Genomic DNA, 21,912 nt, shown 5'->3' with positions numbered 1-21,912 from the left:
GCCGCAAACAATTGGAAATTATAGTTCTGTTGTTCCCTCAGAAGCTATTACCAATAGCTGACTGGATTTGATATTTGAAATGCCCTGCTTGTTCCACTCCCAGATGAGTTCTACCTTGATTGGAAGAAAAAAAAAAAGACTTGCCTAAGTGCTGCACTGAAGAAATCCTTCCTACCTAACAGAAGGCTGTGGAGAAAGTTGTCTTCATCTGTGTCTTGAATCAATGGACTAGAAAGCTTCTCCAGGGCTAGTGGTACAAACGTTTTGCTGTGTCAACAATGGGGAGGATCCGACTATTCCAGTATGGCTTGTACCCCCCTATAAAACATCTCTCCAGTGGTTGGCGAGCAAGAGACATAGAATGTGTAGTGGTAAAACACACCTCCACCCGTCAGGTATCTTGATGTTGAGCTCAATGGTACTATGTTTATTGATGTAAGAAGAACGAATTAATGGCTGAGTGGACCCACCAGGATTCAAACCCGTGACCACGACCAGATCCCGGGAGTGGGTACATTACTCCACTGAGCCACCAGAACTGACTCTGGACACACCTAAAACGAAACTAATAAACCAGTTACAACGAAATTATTTCCTTCCCAGCCGCATGAAACTGATTAGCTGGTGCATATTTTGCTGTGGACCTGACCTGGAGGTATGGAACCCACTGCAACTGGAAACTGTGAATTGGTATCTGAGGAAACTGCCCTCAAGATTTATAGTTTGTCTCAAAATCGTTTTCGTTCACTTTACCAAAAGCAAATGCACTGCTTGCCTCATGAGCCTTTTCCATAGAAACCAGTTCTTTGTTTTCGATCCTAACCTGGCCTTCAACCAATTAGTATTACAATTCTTTTTTGAGTTTGACATTTGATTCAGGAATCACTTTCCCTCAGTTTTGTGACGTTCTACTAATTCACTTTTTCCTTCACTGCGCTCTTTCCTACCTGGATCACACATTTCTCAGAGAAAACCTTCTGTTGGCTCCGAGTTATCCGGCAAAAAAGCCAGTTTATCTTTTAATCGTCTAACTGTTTGCCCTTGTGCGAGCACTATCACAACTCATTCCAAGACTAGCCCTCATAACTTAATATAGCCTTATAGCCCGCCGTAGAGGGCTATACCGGCTATTAAAGGCCCTCTCCAGCGTTAAAGGCCCTGAGCCGAAGGCGAGGGCTTTTAACAAGGGAGAGGGACTTTAATAGCGGTATAGCCCATCTACGAAGGGCTATAAGGCTATTAGAACATACTGTCACTAGAGGACAGAATGTTCTAACAAAAAGCACAAAGCCTTTTGGGAGAGTGAGGGGATTGGAATCCCCTCAGGTTCCCTGAAGCCTTTGTTCACAGCCAGAGCTGTGAACAAAGAAGCATTGGAATGTTGGAGCTCCAGGCTTATACCAGCCATTATAAGCCCAGAGCACTCCATTGTTTTCAACGGAGCTCCCAACATTCCAATGTTCTAATAATTCAATATGCTAAATACAGGAGTACCAATCACTGCTTTCCATTTAAAACACTTTGCTAGGTGGTTTTGGTTGCATGTATTTTAATATGGCTGATTGGAGTATGCTTTTCAAAAAAAGTGTCAGGAATTGTTGCATTATATAAGCATGTTTTCATGTGGATTTCAAATTTAACTAGATATAGATTCTCTCTCTCTATACATATACACACACACACACACATATATACACACATATATATTGTGTAAGATAGACACGGAAATGTAAACACTGACGAAGGACAACTGGTCCGAAACGCGTCTGTTTTGACTGTCCGTGGCTGATTAAAAATATTCGCTGCATGTACCCCCGTGAGTGCGTTATCGTTTGTGGGGGAAGGAGAAACGATTGGAGCTGCCACACATATATATATATATATATATATATATATATATATATATATATATATACATACATATATACATATATATACATATATACATATATACACATATATATATATATATATATATATATATATATATACACACACACACACACATATATATATATATATATATATATATATATATATATATATATATATATATATATACACACACACACACACATACATATATACACACACATATACATATATACACACACATATACATATATACACACATATACATATATAAGCTTCTCTCTCTTTCGAAAAAGAAAAGGGGGCACAGCAGGTCTCCCGGGATCCATTTATTCGAATGTACTGGCATGACGCGTTTCGGCGATAGGCTCTTCAGATGCCTCTGATGTTACAAAGTTCAATTTACTTTTATTTATGTTGCCCCTCCCCCTAAAGTAGCATGGGGAACACCTGCACCAATCTCGTTAGAGAGCACTCAGCTGTTTCTTCGGTGTGGACTGCAGATCCCATCATGCAGTTTGTTCGCTGTTGCTGGGAGTGTCTCTTACAGCCGGATTGTTCTTTCTAACGGTGAGTGGCTGAAGATCGGTCGGTTTGAAAGTGTAACATTATGCTGCGCAATAAAGGATTCTTGAGTCCTGCGCTTCCAGCCCCACAATCACGCTGTTGGCAGAGCTTTGGGGTCGGTGGTAAAGTAACTCCGTCTCTCCATGTAGGTCATGGACTGTCGATTGGCAGCAAGATTCTCTGCTTCCCTCGGATGTGGGGCGGTCTGGGTCGGGCCACTGTCCCAGAACAGAGCGAGAGCGAGAGCGAGAGAGAAAGAGAGCGAGCGAGAGCGAGAGATAGAACGAGAGATAGAACGAGAGAGAGAGAATGGGAGAGAGGGAGAGAGAAAGGGAGAGAGAGAGAGAACGAGAGAGAGAGAGAACGAGAGAGAGAGAAAGCGAGAGAGAGAGAAAGGGAGAAAGGGAGAAAGCGAGAGAGAGAACGAGAGAGAACGAGAGAGAGAGAGAGAAAGCGAGAGATAGAAAGCGAGAGAGAGAAAGAGAAAGAGAAAGAGAAATAGAGTGTGTGAGTGAGTGAGTGAGTGAGAGAAAAGAACGTCTGTACCTTGAAATTGCAGCTAAGTGAACCTTCACAGATGCATGTACCAATCCAGATCTAGCTCTAACTAGCAACTGGAAGTAAGGCAGAATCTGTTGAAGTGATGCTTTAAATGGATGCAGTTCAGATTGTTGACACCATGAACAGGATCGCTTTCATTTTAGTTTGTACATCTTGTTTGTTGTTTCAGCTCTTGCCTTGGATAAAATCTTCCTACAGTCCTGAGGGATATTCAAGTCTCAGATCTTGGGGAATTCAGGAGCTATGCATGCAATTTGAGAGAGGCTGGTTCTGGGTGTAGGATCTGGCTGTTTTCGCGTGTCAAGAGTGTTAAGGTTGCCAGTAGGCGAATTGGGATTGGACAGACAGCAGTAGGAGCTCAGTAAACCAATGCTGCCCAGTCCATTTGGGAGCTTTTAGAATGAGGCAACAATGTTCCATTTTCATTTTGTTGAGAATCCGTGCTATGAGATGGAATGGGGGGAAAAGCGTATGCATAAATCCCGGACCATCTCATTGAAAGGGGATTCCCCACAACCATGAGAGCAGGTGTCAACTGGTGTAAAACTGGCATTTGGTGTTCTTGTCAGTCACAAAGAGATCCAGTGACGATTTGCCCCACCGTGAGAATATATTGTTCAGCTGTGACTGATCCAGTTCGTGCTCGTGGCAACTGACCCTGGTTCTGCAGAGAGTGTGCGCTAACGTGTTGTTCACACCCGACAAGTGCTCAGCTTTCAGAAATATTATGTGGACTGTGAGCCATCTACAAAGGTCTTTGGCTTCCTGAGAGAGAGTTAGCAACCTTGTACCCCCTTGCTTGTTGATATAATACATGATGGTCATATTGTCTGTACGTACCAGCATGGAAGTTCCTGCAATTCGTGGAAGAAAAGCTTGCAGTGTGAGAGATATCGCTTTCAGTTCAAGGCGGTTGATATACATTGTTTTTTGAAGCGTTGACCACTTCCCTTAGATTTGCAGGTCCTGTAAATAACCCCCGCATCCCTCTAAGGAGGCATCAGTAGTGATGACGAAGTTGGGTACTAAAGTCAAGCATGTGAGGCCTTTTGAAAGATGAGATATTTGAGACCACCGCGCTAACATTTCTATCATCTTTGGGGTAATGTTTATCAAGTCTTCAAAAGAGCTTTCCGATTAGATTCATTGCGCTTGAACCTCCTCTTGCAATGGCCTCTACTTCAGCCGTGCCAGCGGGTCCAGGTTGATTGCGGAAGACATCATGCCCAGTAGCGATTTGTACAGTCGCACTGAAATGTACTTTCTTTTGGAAGTATTTAGGGCTAGGTTTGTCAACCTTCACTAGCTGTCTTGCGAGAAAAATGCTTTGTTTTGATTTGTAGCCAGGTTAGCTCCTAGAAACATGGTTTGACTTGGTACAGTTGAGGATTTGGATAATTCACCACGAGGCCCAGTCTGTGAAGTAGTGAGAGGCAAGTCTTTGTAGTTTTGGAAGCTTGCTGTGGTCTCGAGGCTTTTAGCAGCCATCCAGTCGTCTAGGTAGGGGAATAACTAATAATCTTGTTTTCGGAGTGTGGCTCCTACCGGGCCAAGACATTTGGTGAATATGCAAGGAGCTGACAAGGCCGAATGGGAGGACTCTGAACTGGTAATGGGTACCAGCTACCGTGAAGCGGAGATATTTGCGGTGCTTGGGATGTATAGGAATGTGGAAATACGCATCTTGTAAGTATAAAGGGGTCATATAGTCTCCGATATTCAGCAGGTGCAGGATGTCAGAGAGAGTAATCATGCAGAAGGATTGCATTAGAATTTGTTTAGTTTACTGAGGTCTAGGATGGGTCTCCATTCCCCGTTTTTCTTTCGTATAAGGAAAAAATGGGAGTAGAATCCCATGCCCTTCTGGGAATAAGGGACCTTTTATATTGCACCCTTGGCCAGCATTATGAAGACTTCTTTTCTCAATAAGTGAAGACTAGGTGGGTGTGCTCCCCTTGGAGTGTTGTTTGGTGGTCTCTGTACAAACTCCTTGGTATGTCCATAGTTTACTAGATTTTTGTCAAAGAAGGAGGGACAGTGGGGCTTTTTAAAGAGGTCCAGTAAACGTGCCCTGTTAGGTCATGCGAATAATGAAATAGATACTGTTCCTCTAGGAATTGTGTATAGAAAGTTTAGACGTGCAAGCCAAACACCAACTGGTCAGTGGTGGTGGCAGTGTTGTTGTTAAGAGCACTTGGAGGAAGAGGGATGTGGGGATCCCGCTGTGGCGGAACTAGGGTCCTCAAACACCCAGCAAGCTAGGTGTCATGCTTCATCATTTGGACCTGCTCCTCGTTGGGCCAGGCACCTGCGAAGGGGCTCTTTATCGGAGATCTTTTGTTCTTTTGCCGTATGATGAAGTGGGGGTGTGTGGGCCAAGATGGTGTAGATATGGTGGGGTGCAGGTAGTGCTTTAAAAAAGGTTGGATATTCCAAATAAATTTTATTCCGGCTGGTAATCCACCTTATTAAAAATTTTGGAGTGGCAATATCCTCAGGGAGAGGTGGTCAGCTGACCCTATGTTCAACTCTTATGGTCGACATGTTTCTTGCCTATTGGTTAAAATACCGTGGCAATTCTTCAGGACCTATATTGTGAAAAAGTGATATAGAATGGGGGATGTGTGTGTGTATATCTACACTGAATGGTGTTGCTCAAGGTTACCTATCATCCATAGGGCACTACTACGGTGCTTTGCTGTAGTGCCTGTCTGAAGACCTCCCTGTGTTCAAAGAGATGCCTCAGCTGGGGCGGGGAGTTGTATGGGCGCCTCCAAAATAGGTGCCCTGTCTGTTGGTGGAGCCTCGCTGGATCACCTACCCTCGCTCGCCGCACCAGGAACGCAGAGTGCGGCGAGGGTAGGTGATCCAGCGAGGCTCGTTGTTCTGACTTGCGGAGTAATGGCATGCGGAATCACAATGCGGTCGTTGCAGCGACCACGTTGTGATGCCCTGCGGGGAAAATGATTAGTGATAAACGCTGTTTACCGCCTTGACTATGGGAACACTTTAGTCAGTAAATTATCTCTTGCTGTTCGAACCGCAAGTGTTCCAGAATACCACTGCACGGCTAATATGTAATGTTCCTTCATGCTCACCTTCCTCTCCAATTTTCTGCAAGCTTCACTGGCTGCCCAATAAAAATTGTGTCGGTTTCAAACTTTGTTGTCTGTCACATAAGGCACTCTGCAAGTGTTGTCTTGCCTATTTGTCCACTCCATTATTCCCCTACCTGCCTGAGAGATGTTTAAGATCTTTAGATAAGGCACTTCTGGTGCCCTCATGCATTTGTACTTGCAGATCATTCTTTTACACAGCCCCTTATCACTGGAAAAAAACTCCCTATTAGTCTTCACTCTTGATCTCCTTTAAGATTAAGGGTTTGAAGACTTGGTTGTTTTAGAATGTTTTATCCTCTTGAGCAGCACAGCACTGAGATACTCCTCTGTGACTAAGTCGTACGCGATATCAAATGTTCAAATAAATGAAATAAATTTAATGGCCAGATAAGTGAGATGGATGGCATTGGTATGCAAACCATTCAGATACTTAAACTCAGCCCAGTGCCTCAGTCACTATTTCTTCAATAAGAGCTGCTATAATTCTGCGAAGGGCTTATGGAAACTGATATTCTGATGAGAAACTGAAGATCTGATGGTCTGATGGGGTACTGATAAGTTGTTAGTTTGATGGAACACTCATGGTCAGATAGGAATAAGACATCCTGTTGGCAAGTGGATTCTCCAATGGAAAGCTCATGGGGCATCTAAGATCTAATGGTACACTAATGTCACACTGAATGTTGGGGAAACTGATGGTCGGGTTGGGCATTTATGATTTCCTTGTACCAGTGATAGTTTCAGACTCTTGTATGAGACCCTGCCCTACAACTACAAAAAGCATGTCTTGGGAATATGGCCGATTCTTATTGGCTTTCTTTAAAGGTCATCCTGTTTGAATAAAGTCCAGGAGCAGTGATTGTTTGTTATAACCAGTGTGCTTCTCATCATATATGCACACCTAGAAAGAGATGGTATAAGACGACCAACCAGTATCCCGCATTTCCTCATCCTACTGCCCGTATATAGAGACCATACTTGCTTTTAAAAGTACCCAACTCAGAATTTTAGTGTTGTGGCACTAAATATTGCACAGCTTCATTAGGTTCTTGTGCAACTCACCGCCAATTCCTGTTTTCTGACGGGAGATGTGCTCCTCCAGCCGTGCTCTGAAGTCGGTCTCCCCTCCCATCTTCTGGTGCATTGCATCATCCACCAGTAGGAATGCAGAATAGTTGTTGTCCAGACAATATGTTGGGCCATCTACATTCCCCATGTAGTATTTAGCAGGAAAAGAGCCCTGAAATTATACAGTACATAGAAATGTTAACAGTCCGCAGATATGCAAAAAAATATACATTTTTTAAAAGTGCAATTCAGAAAAAGTAATGTCACCAAAAGCGGAGTAGTGTGAGCTTCATCACAGCAGCTCAGTCCCAGCAATGCAGTTTCAGTTCTAAAGTATCTTATCAGTGTTTACCGTCCCACTGTTACAAATCCTACCAGCATCAGCGCGCCCTTTACAAATGCACGGTCCGTACTACAGTGCCCCAGCAGTAACCTGCACAAAAGGCGATTTATATCTTAGTGGTATTACAGTTTGCCACAGTATCTCTTCCTTTGGAGTGACAGTGCTCTGGGACCCCAGGCATATGAGCTTCCACTAGGACTGACATCTCAATGCTGCAGGCATCTAGAAGCGCAATCTTCAGTGCCTGGTCTGCGCTACTAGACACGAGCCGTGTAAGAATTTCACGAGCAGTGCTTCGTCAGTAGCATACCACCTTAGCATGGAGGACTTTCTTAGCAGTGCCTTTTTAGTTTTACGTGACCCATTAGTGTCACCTTCCTCCCAGCACTGCCCTTTCTATCTTCTATAGTCCTAGAAGAGCACTTGTCCACTGCCGCTGACATTTGACTCCAGCAGGGTGAGCATCACCCAGCCGTGTGATGTCATCCTAAGGTATTTCTATCATGGTGATTACGGCTATCTATTGTGGACGCTGTTTTGTGCAGCCGCCTTACCTTGGGATTGACCAGATTCTCGCGATTATGTATAATTCCCCAGGGAGCGATGCCCATTGCAATAACTTTATTATTATCGGTCTTGCTGGTGTTGGCAGTGGCGTGGTCTCGGACTGCTTCCCCCACATACTTTCCAATTCCAGCCTGCATGCCACCAGTCATAATCCAGGCCCCTGAATCAAAAAGTGAGCGAAGAAAAAGGTTAGTGAATCAAGCAAGAACCAGCAAGTACCATGTAAAACAGGATAATCAAATGGATTTCTTTATGGTTGACTGTGGCTCTGAAATGGGCAAAAAAGTGTGATGGGAAGCTGGTGGTAGACTGAAGGGATACTGATAGTCAGAAGGAATACAAATAGGATATTGGTGATCTGATGGAAGGTAGACAGGTGGAACCAGATGCTGATCAGGCACTGCTGCTCAAATGAGAACCTGACAGTCAGATGGGACATTGATAGCCTGACCGGACACTTGAGAGCGTGATGGAACAATGACTCTCTTTAGAAGTAGGGAGGTCTAATAAGACACATGAGTATGGTCGGGCATAGATGGTTTCTTGCAATACCAATGTCTAATGGAGCCACTGATGGTCTAACAGCAACACCATCACTAATGGGTAACTTATAGTCTTATGGGAAATTAATGGTGAAGGAGGACTCGAGCTATCTCACAAGAAGTTTATGGTTAGATGGAGAACTATTGTTTTGGACTTATAAGTGTGGGTACTGGCTGGTGCAGTGCTTCGTGGGAAGGGGCACGGGGGTCTGATGAGCTAATGGGGTTCATTCATGGAAACTGATATTCTGTTGGGAGGTGAAGGTCTGATGATCCAATGGGGTATTGACTATCTAGAGAGAATCTGATAGTACACTCATAGTCAGACATGAATGTGATGGTCTGCTGGCAAGCGGCTTCTCTAATGGAAAGCTGATGGGACATCTATGTACACTAATGTCACAGTGAATGTTAGGGGGAACTGATGGTCAGCTTGTAAAATGTAAATGCGGGTGTACTTGTAAAGCGCACTGCGACTCCATGGAGTATCCTGGCGCTGAAGACCGCTGGGGAACCCGTCCTGGTTTTCCCTGTGAGATGGTCCCTTTCTGGGTATCTCCAAGGTCAAACCAGGCATCCCCGGCATCTGTGGGGGGCCGTTGTAGAGATGAGGCAAGCTTAATGCCCAGAGTTGCCGAGTGTGATCCCTGGTTAAAGTAGGCACCGAAGCGAGAATTATCGAGTCCGCTGACCCTGGTCCACGACCCTGCCGCGTCGGGAATTGAACCCTGGTCCCGGGCCGTTCTCTGCTTACGGGTCTGCCGCCTCTAACCAGTGAGCCACACCACTCCACAGCTTGTGCATTGATGGTTTCCTTGTAGCAGTTTTGAGGTTATACTGATGATATACTGATGAATTTATGGTAAGCTCATGATCTGATGGCAACATTGGTGGGTCAAGGACGATTTGATGCTATTTTTTAGATTAGGCCTAAATGTGCTTTATATGTTAATATTAACATAATATAAGTTTGGTCTTATGAGAAGCTGATGGGTTGGTAGGTGAATGGCAGTGTGAGACCTTATCTCCAGATCCTATGGCAGGGTGGGTCTGCTGAATAGGGTCAGTACTTGGTACTATATTTTAATATCATCCCAAGACCAAGAACACCGTTACATACAAGTCCAGATAGCATCCACCACTTCCAATGGAAGCTGTAATTGAGCCTTTAAGGTTTACTCGGAAGGGATAGTTTGAGATTCAGTCATAGAACCCAATAACACCTAATAAAAAGTATATAATTAAAAATTAATGTGTCCCAACACTTCAAAAGAATATTATTTTAAAAAGAAAGAACATTAGAAAGAATGAAGTGCCCAAAACATATGGGTTCTGAGAACTGATATCAAACAAACAAAAGGTGATCTGCGAGTCCAATATATCATAACGTTACTAGCAAACCATTGACCTCATAAGTCTGCAAGCAATAGTCATCACCCACCAATATCTAGACACTTCGGGACCATTCTCTGACCTTCCCATGGCTTCAGCTCTGGCTTGTCTTTTTGCTGCTTCCACAAACTTGTGTGATTATTCTTGTGAAACAGAGAATTCCAAAGGGTAGGAGGGATGGGGGTTCTATTGGGATATGTCTTGACAATATGCTAGGGTATTGATGTTTTAATGTGATTGTCTACTGTGGACAATGGTAAACTGATGGTGGCTCATATGGTATAATGAAGCACTGTGGGTCTGGTGGAACATATTAGGCTCTGATGGGTCACTGCTAATCTGATGGAATACAGATTGCCTGGTCAACCCATGGGGACTGATGGGAACACAGTTGTCATAATGGGAGCAATTGCGGACTTAATGGGATAGATGCTTTCCTGGTAGGAGCACTGATTGGGACACAGCTGCACTATGGGTCTAAAGGTTGCACCAAGATCTTTAAATAGCAATGTTGTTTGAGGTCGTACCGACAGCCTGATGTGACATTTACAGTATAATGCTGATCCCGGACTGACACCTAAGACTGCATTCACCCTTTCACCCAGGCTTTCAGATCTCTTGGTTTGTGAGTCACCACTTTTTCATGATGTGGGGGACATATTTTATAGCCCTTATCCCTGCCAAATGATCAACTGGCTTTCCATCACCTGGCATACCACTTCCATCTCTTTGTACCATACTCAAATGTACTCCAAGGCCACCGCTAGGTGATTAGAAGCACTTTATAAACCCCAAGGGAAAAAAATATATATATATAACTTGGCCAGTGGGGAATTAATGGAGCAAGGACCTCAGCGCTGACAGATACTGGACTGATGGAGAACTAAGGGTCTGCTGGAGTCACTGTTGATCTGGTGATGCAATGATGGTCTGATGGGAACACTGGCTGATGCACTAAGCCTTCAGAGTGGTTGCATAGAAGGGCTGGTGTGATGATCCTACTCTGATAGAACACAGATAATGACTTGATGGCCACTTGTATTTTGATAGAAGCACTCGAACTTTAAAGGGAACAGACCTAACGTATCACTGTGGCTTGATGTTACATTATTGATTAACAGGGCACTGAATGCCTAATATAATACAGCTGGTCCTATGGGGACACTGGTGCACTAACTGCACATGAAGCTTCCATTGGTGCTTTGCGAATCTGTTAGCGCACTAATTGTCTTATGGGCACAGTGGTGCATTATCAGACCCCTGAGGGTTTCATGGTAATTTGGTACACATGTGGCTTGTTAGCCATAGTCTAATGGAACACGGGTGGCAGCATGGTAGGTGAGCTGAGGACCTGTTATTGATGTTGCTGGTTTGACTGAAGCACCGAGAGGTTAATGGGAATGGTTAACTTTAGCATATCAATATGGCATGCTGTTATTCTGAAGGCCTGGTGTGACACAAAGTCCAATATGGCATGGATAGGATGGGGACACTGTTGAACTGATAGTCCCTATTGGACTGATGGAGAGAGGAGGATATGCTAAAAACATTACCAGCTCATTGCAGGGGCATAACGAAGGACCAAAAGATAGACTCATGCGGTCACTCTGGGTTGGACGGTGTTACGAGTAGTTTGCTAGAGTCACCGATCATTCACCGTTGGTAGGTGGCATTTGCAGTTTGATGATGGTAATCCTGAACGGACAGGCAACAGTTCATGACTACTGAAAAGATCATGCCCAACATGCTTTGAGCAACACTATTTTTAGAACAGCCATAGAAAATGCCAATAGAAAATGAAATGGATCATAATTCCTAAGACCATCAGACAGCACACTTTACATAGAACATTTGCATTTGTACCATAAACGATGTGGTTTTAAAAATGCACCACTGCATCATTTGGTAATACTACCAAAGCAAAAGACTATATGAGAATTCTTCCCACCTCTAAATCTCCCTTCCCCCTGAAAGGTTTCTAACCACCTGTTAAAGATGGGCCATATTTCTACAATGTGGAGTCAATTTTTCACTTTTTTACGGACCCTAATTTTGCTGACTTTAAAGCTCTGTCTACTTTACCACTGCCAAACAATTGTAAAATGCCCATTGTCTATATCAAGTGCCATACATTGGAACACCCTATTTGGCCTATTTAAATTCCTTCCAAGTTCACTGTTAATGGCATCTAAAGTGAACCTACGTCAAGGGAAGTTAAATGTCATATGTTCTCTGAAATGTATATTTACACCACCCACATATGTAACAAAAACAGTTCTGCCAGGAGCACCACTGTGCTCTGGCTGGGCTGCAGTTTAAATATATTGCAGTGACACATGGCAGGGACAAGTGCCTTTGCCATGTGGGAAAAAGCTGTTTTCATATATTCATAATACACCCCTGAAGTGGGCATTATAAGCAGACACGGCAGGGTGATAAACTATAAAAATAGAGTGCATTACATATTAGGGTTAGTGTGCTCTAACAGTGAAATAAAACCAAAAAACGACTTCACTTTGAAGGCCTGACCTTACCCTTCCCTAATAGGCCTAGGTGGGATAAAAATATGTATTTTTCCACCTCTGTTTAAGAAAGGACTAGTTAAAATGCTTCAAAATTATTTTCAGCTTAGTTTTTAAAATCAATGTTGAAGTCAGATTTTGATAACTGAAGCACAAAAGTAACTTTCTTATTCGAGTTCTGCTGCTCATCACACCTCCAGAGCTGGAATACACATACTTGACTAGGAGACTTAACAACTCTCGCTTAGAGACTTAACAACTCGGGCTCAGAGTACAATGGCTTGCCTCTGGGCCCAGGAAAGCCCAGGAAATGTGCCAATTGGGGTGAACAGCTTGTCATTTAGCAGAGATTAGCTACCGCAGTGTGGATAGGTACAGTTGGCAGAACAAAGGGCACATTTTGCACTACCTCTTTCGACTTGGAGAGGTTTCTATTCAGCTGCAAAACTCTCCTAGACAGTTAGGCTCCAGCAACAGTAGGAGGGAAAAGAAGCTTTGACCCTTTCAGGTAGGGCAGATGCCAAGAAGCCAAAGACAGCCCTTCCTGGTGGCAGCAGGGTCCCGTTATCTTTAAACAGGGGCTCTTAGGTAATTTTAGAGTAAGGCAAAGAGGAAATGCTGTAATAGGTGGTGGTGGGGCTGCAAGAAAGTTGTTAGGCTTGGCCACTGGAATTCCTCCAATCATTGTTAATGCACATGATAAATCTGGAATCTACACCATCAACTCGTCCAAACTTTTTTGAGACCTAAGAATACACCACCTGAAGAAGGTGGCTTAGTTGGAAATGGACTCCTGACTCCTGACTCCTGGTTCCTGCTGGAAGAAGAAGACTCAAACAAAGACTCAAGAACCCTGAATCCTGCTGCCACCCAAGGACTGGTTTTCTAACGGTCAGGTGGTTGGCCTCCTGTTTACCTTCTTCAGGGACACTAAAAGCAGACGGACTTCTGACTCCAAGAGGTACTAGCTTACTAAAGAGTACTAGACCCTGCATGAGTTCTGCCTTAAGAGACGTGGGGCCCGGAAGCCTGCCCTGAGGAGCTAGGGATGCGGGACTGAGTGACCAGAATCAGCCTATTCAGCCGTTGGAGTCAGAGCCTGATTTAGATCTTGGCAGACGAGTTACTCCGGCACATCGGTGATGGATATCCCGTCCACCAAAATATAAATACCATTATATCTTATGGGATTAATATTTCGGCTGACGGCACATCAGTCACCGTTGCCACGGAGTAACCAGTCTGCCAGATCTAAATCAGGCCCCGAGTAGGGATCTTTGAACAGGACAAACCACTTGGTGTATCCGACCGCCACTCCATCACTGTTGGCCTGAAATTGTGCTTACGTCCTGACCCACTGAGACCTGTTTTTGCATAGTGCTTATTTTGTTTGCGGCAATTAAACATAGTAAAATTAATCTCTCTTTCTCCCTGTAACGTTTTGATATGCTTGTTGTGTTCGCTCATTACACTGGTCTGTTGGTATGTTTTTTTTGCATTTTGTTGTGTACTTTGATATTAAATTGTTGGCACTGCTTTGACACAGCACACACTTCTTTGGGAATTGCTTGCTGCTTGTTTATTAGCTACCATGCATTGAGCAGAGATGCTCAATGATTGTGTTTGACCTAACCAGAGCTGCTAGGTGTACCCCAGTAGCCCTTAAAAATTAACAACCTCATTTCTGGCAGGCCAAAACTGAGCTAGTATATTTTCATTAAAGCAAGAGTAGTACATGGGATATTAAAGTAAACTTAAACCTAGCCCTGAATTGTCTGGAAGTAATCTGAATCCCAAACATGAATAGTCATGGATACTGTTAAGGCAAGTAGGATATGCAAGGTATTTGTTACATAGAAAGGGCTTAATACGATGAAGCTAAAATACCTATGGTATCTTATCACATTGAATCTGAAGGTAAAAATGCTACTCCTCCTAGACTGAGTCAGTAGGACTATGAATTTGTAAGACCGATTGGCTTCTGGTAGCATACAGATAATCACTGAGGACGAAGAACTGTGGGGGAGAGGAGAGCACCCCAAGGCCAAAAATAGACATGAACTGAAACACACAATCCCTGAATACAAATTTGAATACTAGTTATGTTTGAGAATGCTGATGTGTTTGTTGTACCTTAAGTGTAGGCAATTGTTAGACACAGGTATTCAGATAACTTGAGGGACTCTTGGGAGCCAAGTGGCAAACAGGATTTGGTCAAAATGAGAGACCAAAAAAAGCCTCTAAGAAAACAAGATTTATAGCACATATTTTCTTAAAGGTGGAAAGAAGTAGAACTGGACTGAAGTGGAGTTTCTCCCAACGAGCAAGTATGTTGTTAGTGATGCATCTGTCATTCCAAATGGTAAAGATATCATGAAATGTGAACTGCTGTTATCTTTTAAAAACGCTTAATAAATACATTACTTCCCTAAATAAACCTTCAAAATAAGGACAGTATCTTGTAAGTTGTTTAGACCGCATCGAACCTCAGTCACGTTAGGGAATCCCACCAGCTGACCCCAATGCATCTACCGACCTGTACTCTGTGCAGCTTTGACCAATCCCTTCCTCAGGATGTCCTTCAGCCAAGTCTTTATCTTGAAATCTCCATCACCACCCACGACCGACACCACCAGGTTGGGAGGAGGAAATTTCCATTGCTGCGTGATAAGTGTATATACAATGTTTGCTTCTGTTTCATCAGAAACTCTGACAAACTGAGTGGAAAGAAATGTGAAAAAAAGGTTTTAAACCTACAGAGCCAGCAAAGTCTCCTGAATCAAGCGTATCACACATTATTATTGGCAGGGTCATTATTGGTGTATTCATACAGCATAACTAGGGTTTGCAGTCAAAACTGATTATAACTGATAAAATATTTGCATTTCAGTTGAAATCAGAAAGCCCTGGATTTTGTCACACAATATTTGCTACTCTAGCATTCTGTGGTGACAAAGAAGACCAGCCTATACTTCTAAGCACTTTCCAGTGATGGACATTCCTATGACCCACGTAGGTCATAACAGGTCACTTAGTACCCCTTGAAACAAACCATAAGGTCTCTGGATTTCGAAGGATCCCCCACTCCTGTATCTACAGCATTGCTTACATTATACAGCTTCAGCTCACTGTTCACTGCATGTTGCTGTGTAGCAATGAAAAGGTTTACGGCAGAAAGCTCGGGCATGCTGTGCATGCACACTCTTCCATGATCAAAGCGAAAGATCTCCTGCTAAGATCTGATTGGATGCCACCACTTCAACCAGAAAGTGGTGGCAGCCATCTTAGAACTCTGGTGGTGGAGTCTCTGAGGGACCCACCTGGGCCAAAAATATTTTTTGTGGTTATTTTGCAGCAAATTTGTGGAGGATCCACAGCAAAAATAAAAATAAAACGACAAGTTTAGGCTTTGCAGAGTTAAAAAACAGGGTGCGCCAGAGCTTTTGAGGGGGGAGTGAGGAAGGTCCACGCCTGTTTTTATTTTGGGGAGGGGGCATGTGCCCCCCCTCCCCGAGCTTAAAAAGCTCCCCCATCCTAGGGCCCAAAATGTAAAAGGCCAGAGGACTCCATTCCTCTGGATCAGCCTAGTTACTGTGTCCCTGGGAGCCCACCCCCAGGAAACAGTAATTCCCCTGCCCACATTAGTGCAGGCAGGGAAACCTGTTTGCTCCCGCCTGGCGGGGGAATTTTTAAATCTCTAGCCAGATGGGAGTAAATCGGCAATTCTGCTCCCAGCTGGCAGGGGATTAAAAATCCCCCTGCCGGCTGGCAGCAGATTTCTATTCTGTTTCCCTGCCCACACTCCTGCGGGCAGGGAAACAATACACATTTTGCTTCTACCTAGAGGGAACAAGCAATGCCAGCTCCTCCTTCTGGGCGGGAGCAATGCCAGCTCCAGAGCAATGCGGGGAGCCTTCTGGGACCCTGGAGCTCCCCCCAAAACACCAGTTTTGCTTGGTGGGTACCCTGGGGAGAACCGGGGCACGCACCTATAATAAAGAAAGGCACTGGGGGATTGGGTCCTCTGGCCCGATAATGCTCAGGGAGGGGCGAGGCAGGCAGTGGGACCTGTAAAGACTCAGGAAGGGAAGCTGGGCCGCCCCCCTCCACTTTAAATAAGATCTGGACCTGGGGATAGGGTCTCCAGAGCCCGAGAAGGGTCGAGGAAGGAGGGCCGCCCTCCCCTTTGTTGAATTTGGCCTCAAGGATGGGGTCACTGGAGCCAAATGAGGCTTGAGTGGGGCACACAGCTTCCCCCCTTTGTAATTGAATTTGGCCCCAGGGCACGAGGTCCCCAGTGCCAAATGAGGCTCGAGGAGAGGGCCACACACCCTCTTCCCCTTACTCCAAGTGCTTGTATGGTGGGTGCCCCCTGTGGGCATGGGGCACCCACCTATAATTTAGAGAGGCTGTGCACAGCATGGCGTTGGCAGCCAGCGAGGGAGTTGGCAGCCTTCGGGTGGGTTGGCCACATGCATTGCTAATTACTCTACACATTACATCACTCATGGCATCTTCTATTACATAATTGATAATATCACTGCAACATTTGCAATGAAATTATTGATAAGATAACCGTGAATGGTGGGCACAAGCTATAGTTACCTTAGGGCACGAGTTCTAGTTACTTAAGATAACTATAACTGGTACATTTCTGTTCTTTTTTAGTTTAAAATGTTAGAAGGTTACTGAGCATTTTACCTAACTATAACGTTACTTTAACCTTTGTTTTTTCAGTGAAGTGAAGTGTGAGTGTGTCCCCCACACTGTGAGGACCAGATTGGTCTTCAGAGCCTGGGTTAACCTTGACAGAACCAGACAAACACTCTTTGTGAGGACCTGTGCGTTATGAGGACCGGTACCCATAGTGTGTTTAAGTACCTTCGAGCGAGTGTATAAAAAAAAAATGTTAACACCCCGGTGGCGCACAATGCTGAGCCAAATTTACATGGCCATGCATAAGCCACCCTGCATGGCTTTTCATGGACTTGTAAACGTGGCCCCCTTCACCAATTACTCTGCGTAAAAGGGGCATTCCATGGGTGTTGCTGTGGGTGTTCACAAGCAATACCCATGGATTCTGATGCATTCCCAGATTCACAAGTTTTCGTAAACCTGGGAATGCGTCCGATTCTAATACCTCCCCAGGGGAGGCGGTTAAGTGGCACGCTGAGAAGAAATACCTTTATTTCTCCCCATTTTTATATCTTTCTATGTGTGATGCATTGTGCAGCACACATTGAAGGAGGAAAAAGCCATCCGTGATTTTGTGCAGGAAGGAACACCTTTCTGCACACAAACAATCCTCCTTACAACACAGGCACCCTTGCACCATGGTGCAAGGGTGCCTGCGTTGGCGCTAGGCAGTCAACTGTGCACCAGTGCAGAGGAAAGCACAGGAATGTGTTATATTGCTGTAAATACGACGCATCCTTGCACTTTCCTAATGATGCAGCTCAGCGTATCAAGATGGTTTGCAGCGCTGCGCTACATCATTTTCTGATAAATGTTCCCCAAAAAGTGCAGTTATATTTGCTTTGGTCTGCCTTATAAACTACCCTACTAGTAAAGCACGTGTGCAGTTTTAGGAGCGGAAGCTGGGGTGTGGAAAGCGAATGCATGGTGATGTACTGTAGCCTTCAGTTCCTTCCCATTTTTTCCATTCTTCCCTCTTCTCTAAAAACAGGGGCGTCACCCCTCCATATTTCTGGGTGCATACGTATGCATTTAAGACACAATCTACGGTGGAGCCTTAGCTTAGCACCAGGACTTTAAGTGGGCCGGGATCATCTGGGTCCCAGACCCGGTACAAGTTGCAATGGACGCTGTAACCATTCTCTATGTGCCCTTCATTCATGTCCTTAACTTTAAGGGCAAAAACACTGATTGACTTCTGAACAGTGAATGTAAAAACGTTAAGATTATCAATTTCAGCTATTACTTCCTGTTTATATTTCACGTTCTACTTCATCTTGCAATCTCTAAAAGTGTTAACAGTTTCCCTGATATGTTTTTTTTTCTTTTTGTGCAGCATATTACTCTTGTAAAGTGCAAACTTTGAACGGAGTCGCCTCCGGTTATTTATAACTGTGCAAGATTAAGAGCAATGGGGTTAATTAAGGCTGCAGGCAGTGCTGGTTTCACTGGGTGAAAGATGTGTTCAGGATATATAGTCATTCAATCCTTTGCCTCTCTGCTCAGAGCACATGCCTCAGTAATGCTTAATTCAGTCTCAGAATTTAAGAATTGAAACATTTTCAATATTCATTATTTACAAAACCTCATTGTTGTTAATCAGTTATCTTAGACAGCTAACAACCATTAACAAAGCTGAAAGTCCTGGGTGGGTCAGGTGTAGATCACTTGTTGTGTTCTATACCTTTTTTAAATATTTCTTTTTATTAAGTATCATCAACATAATGTACCATACATAACATGCTAAGGTGACACCGTACATTTAAAGTATATTAGTTCTGGATTACAGAGATTCAGATCATAGTGCACAATGTGTAACAATTAGGGGGGCGTAAGGCTCCCATCTTCATTCAAATGTGCCGGTGGGGTACAAATATCACCTCGATACAAGTTCCAAGGCCCCCAAACCCTGTTCCATTTCCTGGGACACCCTCTGCCTATATAGACTGACTTCTCCCTGAACATGCCCCAGTCTAGATCTTCTTTCCAGGTTTCTATCCTGGGTGGTTGAAGGGCTCCCCAATGTCGTGCGATGTTTCTCTTCACGATCATTATTGCCAGAGTAGCCCATAGCTTTGTGTAGGAGGTGAGGTCCGTTGGTTCCCATATGTTCAGGAGGCACCTGCGCGCCTCTGGACGCAAGTCGATTGTGAGCACCTCACTGAGGGTGCGGTGTATGGCGCGCTAGTAGGTTTGTATTTGCTTACACTCCCATATGATATGGATCAAGGTGCCGTCTTTCCCACATTTACGTCTACACTCCCCACTATCTGCTGTGTTCTATATCTTGATGAAATAACTGAGCTCAGAGGAGCATCAACAGAATAGTCAGGTGGCACACTCTGGGATCACAGACATTTCGTTTACATGTTTCAGCCACACCCTTAATGCATAGGCAACACCCCTTTTAGAGACCCCCTACCCCCACTATTTTTATCCCACCTAACGCTCTGCTTTGGACAGAGTGGGGAAGGTGGGAAGGAAGGACAGGAGGAAGAGGGGGAGCAGTCAGCAACACAAGTAACATGCTCGAGTTTGATGGTCCTTTACCTCTAACCCCAAGGGTAAGATTCTTAGCTGGAACATAAATGGTTTATGTAAAGGGCCTGGATACCATCTGAAGCTTGGCACATCAAACCATCTATAGCATGTTGGCAATAGACCCAGCTCACCTGCCCTGATGCATTTCCTTATTAGAACTTATTCACTTATCTATGTATTTAATTCTTTTTATTAGGACTTGTTTATCCGCTACCAGAGTTCCTTTTTTTGTTATTGAACAAATACCTACATATTTGAATAATTTAAAAACAGACAAAGAAGGAAGTTGGGAATGAGCTAAAACTTTTCCTGTACTCAGACTGAATTTACTTTTCCCCCACTTTGCACCCCATAGAAAAGAGAGAAATACAAATGGAGACCTTTGCCGATAAGAGAGCGCCTTTCAATGCTTGGCGCAGCGATACATATTTTGGATATTTATGAAAGGACTGCTGTAGTAAATTCCAGTTGTCTGTGACACACTGTGTTGGGTGAGATTAGAGGGACCCATATTACCATTCTCATGGTCTGCATGCTGTCAGCAGTTAAATGATGCTGGTTGTCCTTGTGCATTCCCATCTTTGAATCGGGCCCATTAATGTTGGCCTGCAGTTAACACCTGTTAACACCCGCTGTAGAGGATGTTAACCATTCATTGTTAGTGCTCTCAGAAGTAAGCAATAAATCTTAATAAACACACCGAGGTTCTCCACCGGAGGTCACTGATAGGAACATGAACGCGTTGTTAACCAACTTGGCTGGGTTCACCTATAAACCTGTTTTTGGACGTACAACTGTTGGCAAGAGGAAGTCCATAAAAGTCTGCTGAAAATGTGGTTAAACCAGCCTTTTTGCATAGTAGGAGAGACAGCTCTCTGTTGCTCTTAAAGTGAACGCTTGTGCCCCTGTTTTTAGTGGCCTCTTTACGCCAGCGGGTACTGGTGAAAGTGCAACTGCATTGTGCCAAAAGATACGGCACAGGCTTCTCAAAAAGAAAGGCAAGAATAGCACCGTGGGGACTTTAAATCCTCAAATCGATAAACTGCAGCACAGAGCTGTTCCTGAATCTCGTACAGCACCTGCAAGATCCACTGTTTACAATATACACAGAGCAAGATATGGGTCCGCCCCTTCACCCATTGGCTTAAAGCCACAGCATCACTCACATCTTGGATCAGCCCAAAGGAGCAGAATACAAGTTCTGTCTGACAAAACCACCGGAGTACCTGAAGTACAACCTACAATCAAGTAGTCTCTCTCCCTCTATCTGGCTTTCGTGAGGTCATCTGTGGTGTCCCTCAGGGCTCGGCCTTAAGCCTGTCCCTTTCCGCGCATTGAGCGGAGCGAGAATTCATGTCCTCGAAACGCTCGTGAAACCAAGGGTTTTGTTTGTGCGGTTTTGTTTAAGTTCACGTGAATCACGTGATCAAACAAGCACGCGCATCAGCCTCCCTCCCTCCTAATTGCATTTTTTTTAACGGCCGCCGCACAGCACATCAAAGGGCTTCGCCCAGCGTGCGCTCTGCGGCTTCTCCTCCCCTAATTAATCATGGGCCGTACTTTGTTTCCCGGCCGCGCACCACTCGCGTCTTTTTTTTTTTTATTGTTTTCGCGTCATTGTCTTCAGAGTATTACCTGCCGTCCAGAGTGAGCTTCTACTGTAAGTAGGTTGTTTTACTTTACTTTATTTGGCTCTCAATGTCTGGTTAGTCTTTACACATTTGCTGTTAACCACACTGCTTTAATTAATAGTCAAATCAGCCACTGAGACTTTTTCACGCGCAGCACTCTCCTCAATGCGTGACTTCAAAAGAACAGCTCGCAGCTCGCTCCGCTTCCCTTCTCACTTGCGTGCTGTTCGCTCTGTCCCGTTCCTCTCCAGCGCTCAAGGCACCAAGTCTTTTCTCACACTGCACTCTCCTTACAGCGTGACATAAAATAACTCCTCACTGCTCACTCTGGCTCGTTATCCACTTGCGCTTGTGACATCGATTTATTTCCTACGCAGCACTCTAGTTTCTTCGTGACAATAAATCAACGGTTCGCTGCTCGCTCTGCATGCCTTTTCCACTGCGCTTATGGCACTTGCTCTTGGACATGCCATACTTTACATTTCAAATTTA

At 44.4% G+C, this 21,912-nt stretch overlaps 1 protein-coding gene across 6 annotated transcripts in view; it reads right to left on the bottom strand.

The window, feature by feature from the left end:
* Positions 1-21,912, bottom strand: part of TRPM4 (transient receptor potential cation channel subfamily M member 4) — a 369,304-nt gene that overhangs the window by 148,516 nt on the left and 198,876 nt on the right. For all 6 annotated transcript variants that reach the window (XM_078655174.1, XM_078655175.1, XM_078655172.1 and 3 more), the window contains exons 4-6: positions 15,090-15,270; positions 8,085-8,257; positions 7,182-7,359 (exon numbers count right to left, since the gene is read on the bottom strand). In XM_078655174.1, coding sequence (XP_078511300.1) covers positions 7,182-7,359; positions 8,085-8,257; positions 15,090-15,270 — 532 coding nt within the window. The remainder of the gene's footprint in view (positions 1-7,181; positions 7,360-8,084; positions 8,258-15,089; positions 15,271-21,912) is intronic.

This window comes from Lissotriton helveticus, chromosome 7, assembly GCF_964261635.1.
Source record: "Lissotriton helveticus chromosome 7, aLisHel1.1, whole genome shotgun sequence".
In the NCBI taxonomy this organism is placed as follows: domain Eukaryota; kingdom Metazoa; phylum Chordata; class Amphibia; order Caudata; family Salamandridae; genus Lissotriton; species Lissotriton helveticus.
This window is presented reverse-complemented; position numbering and strand designations above follow the sequence as displayed.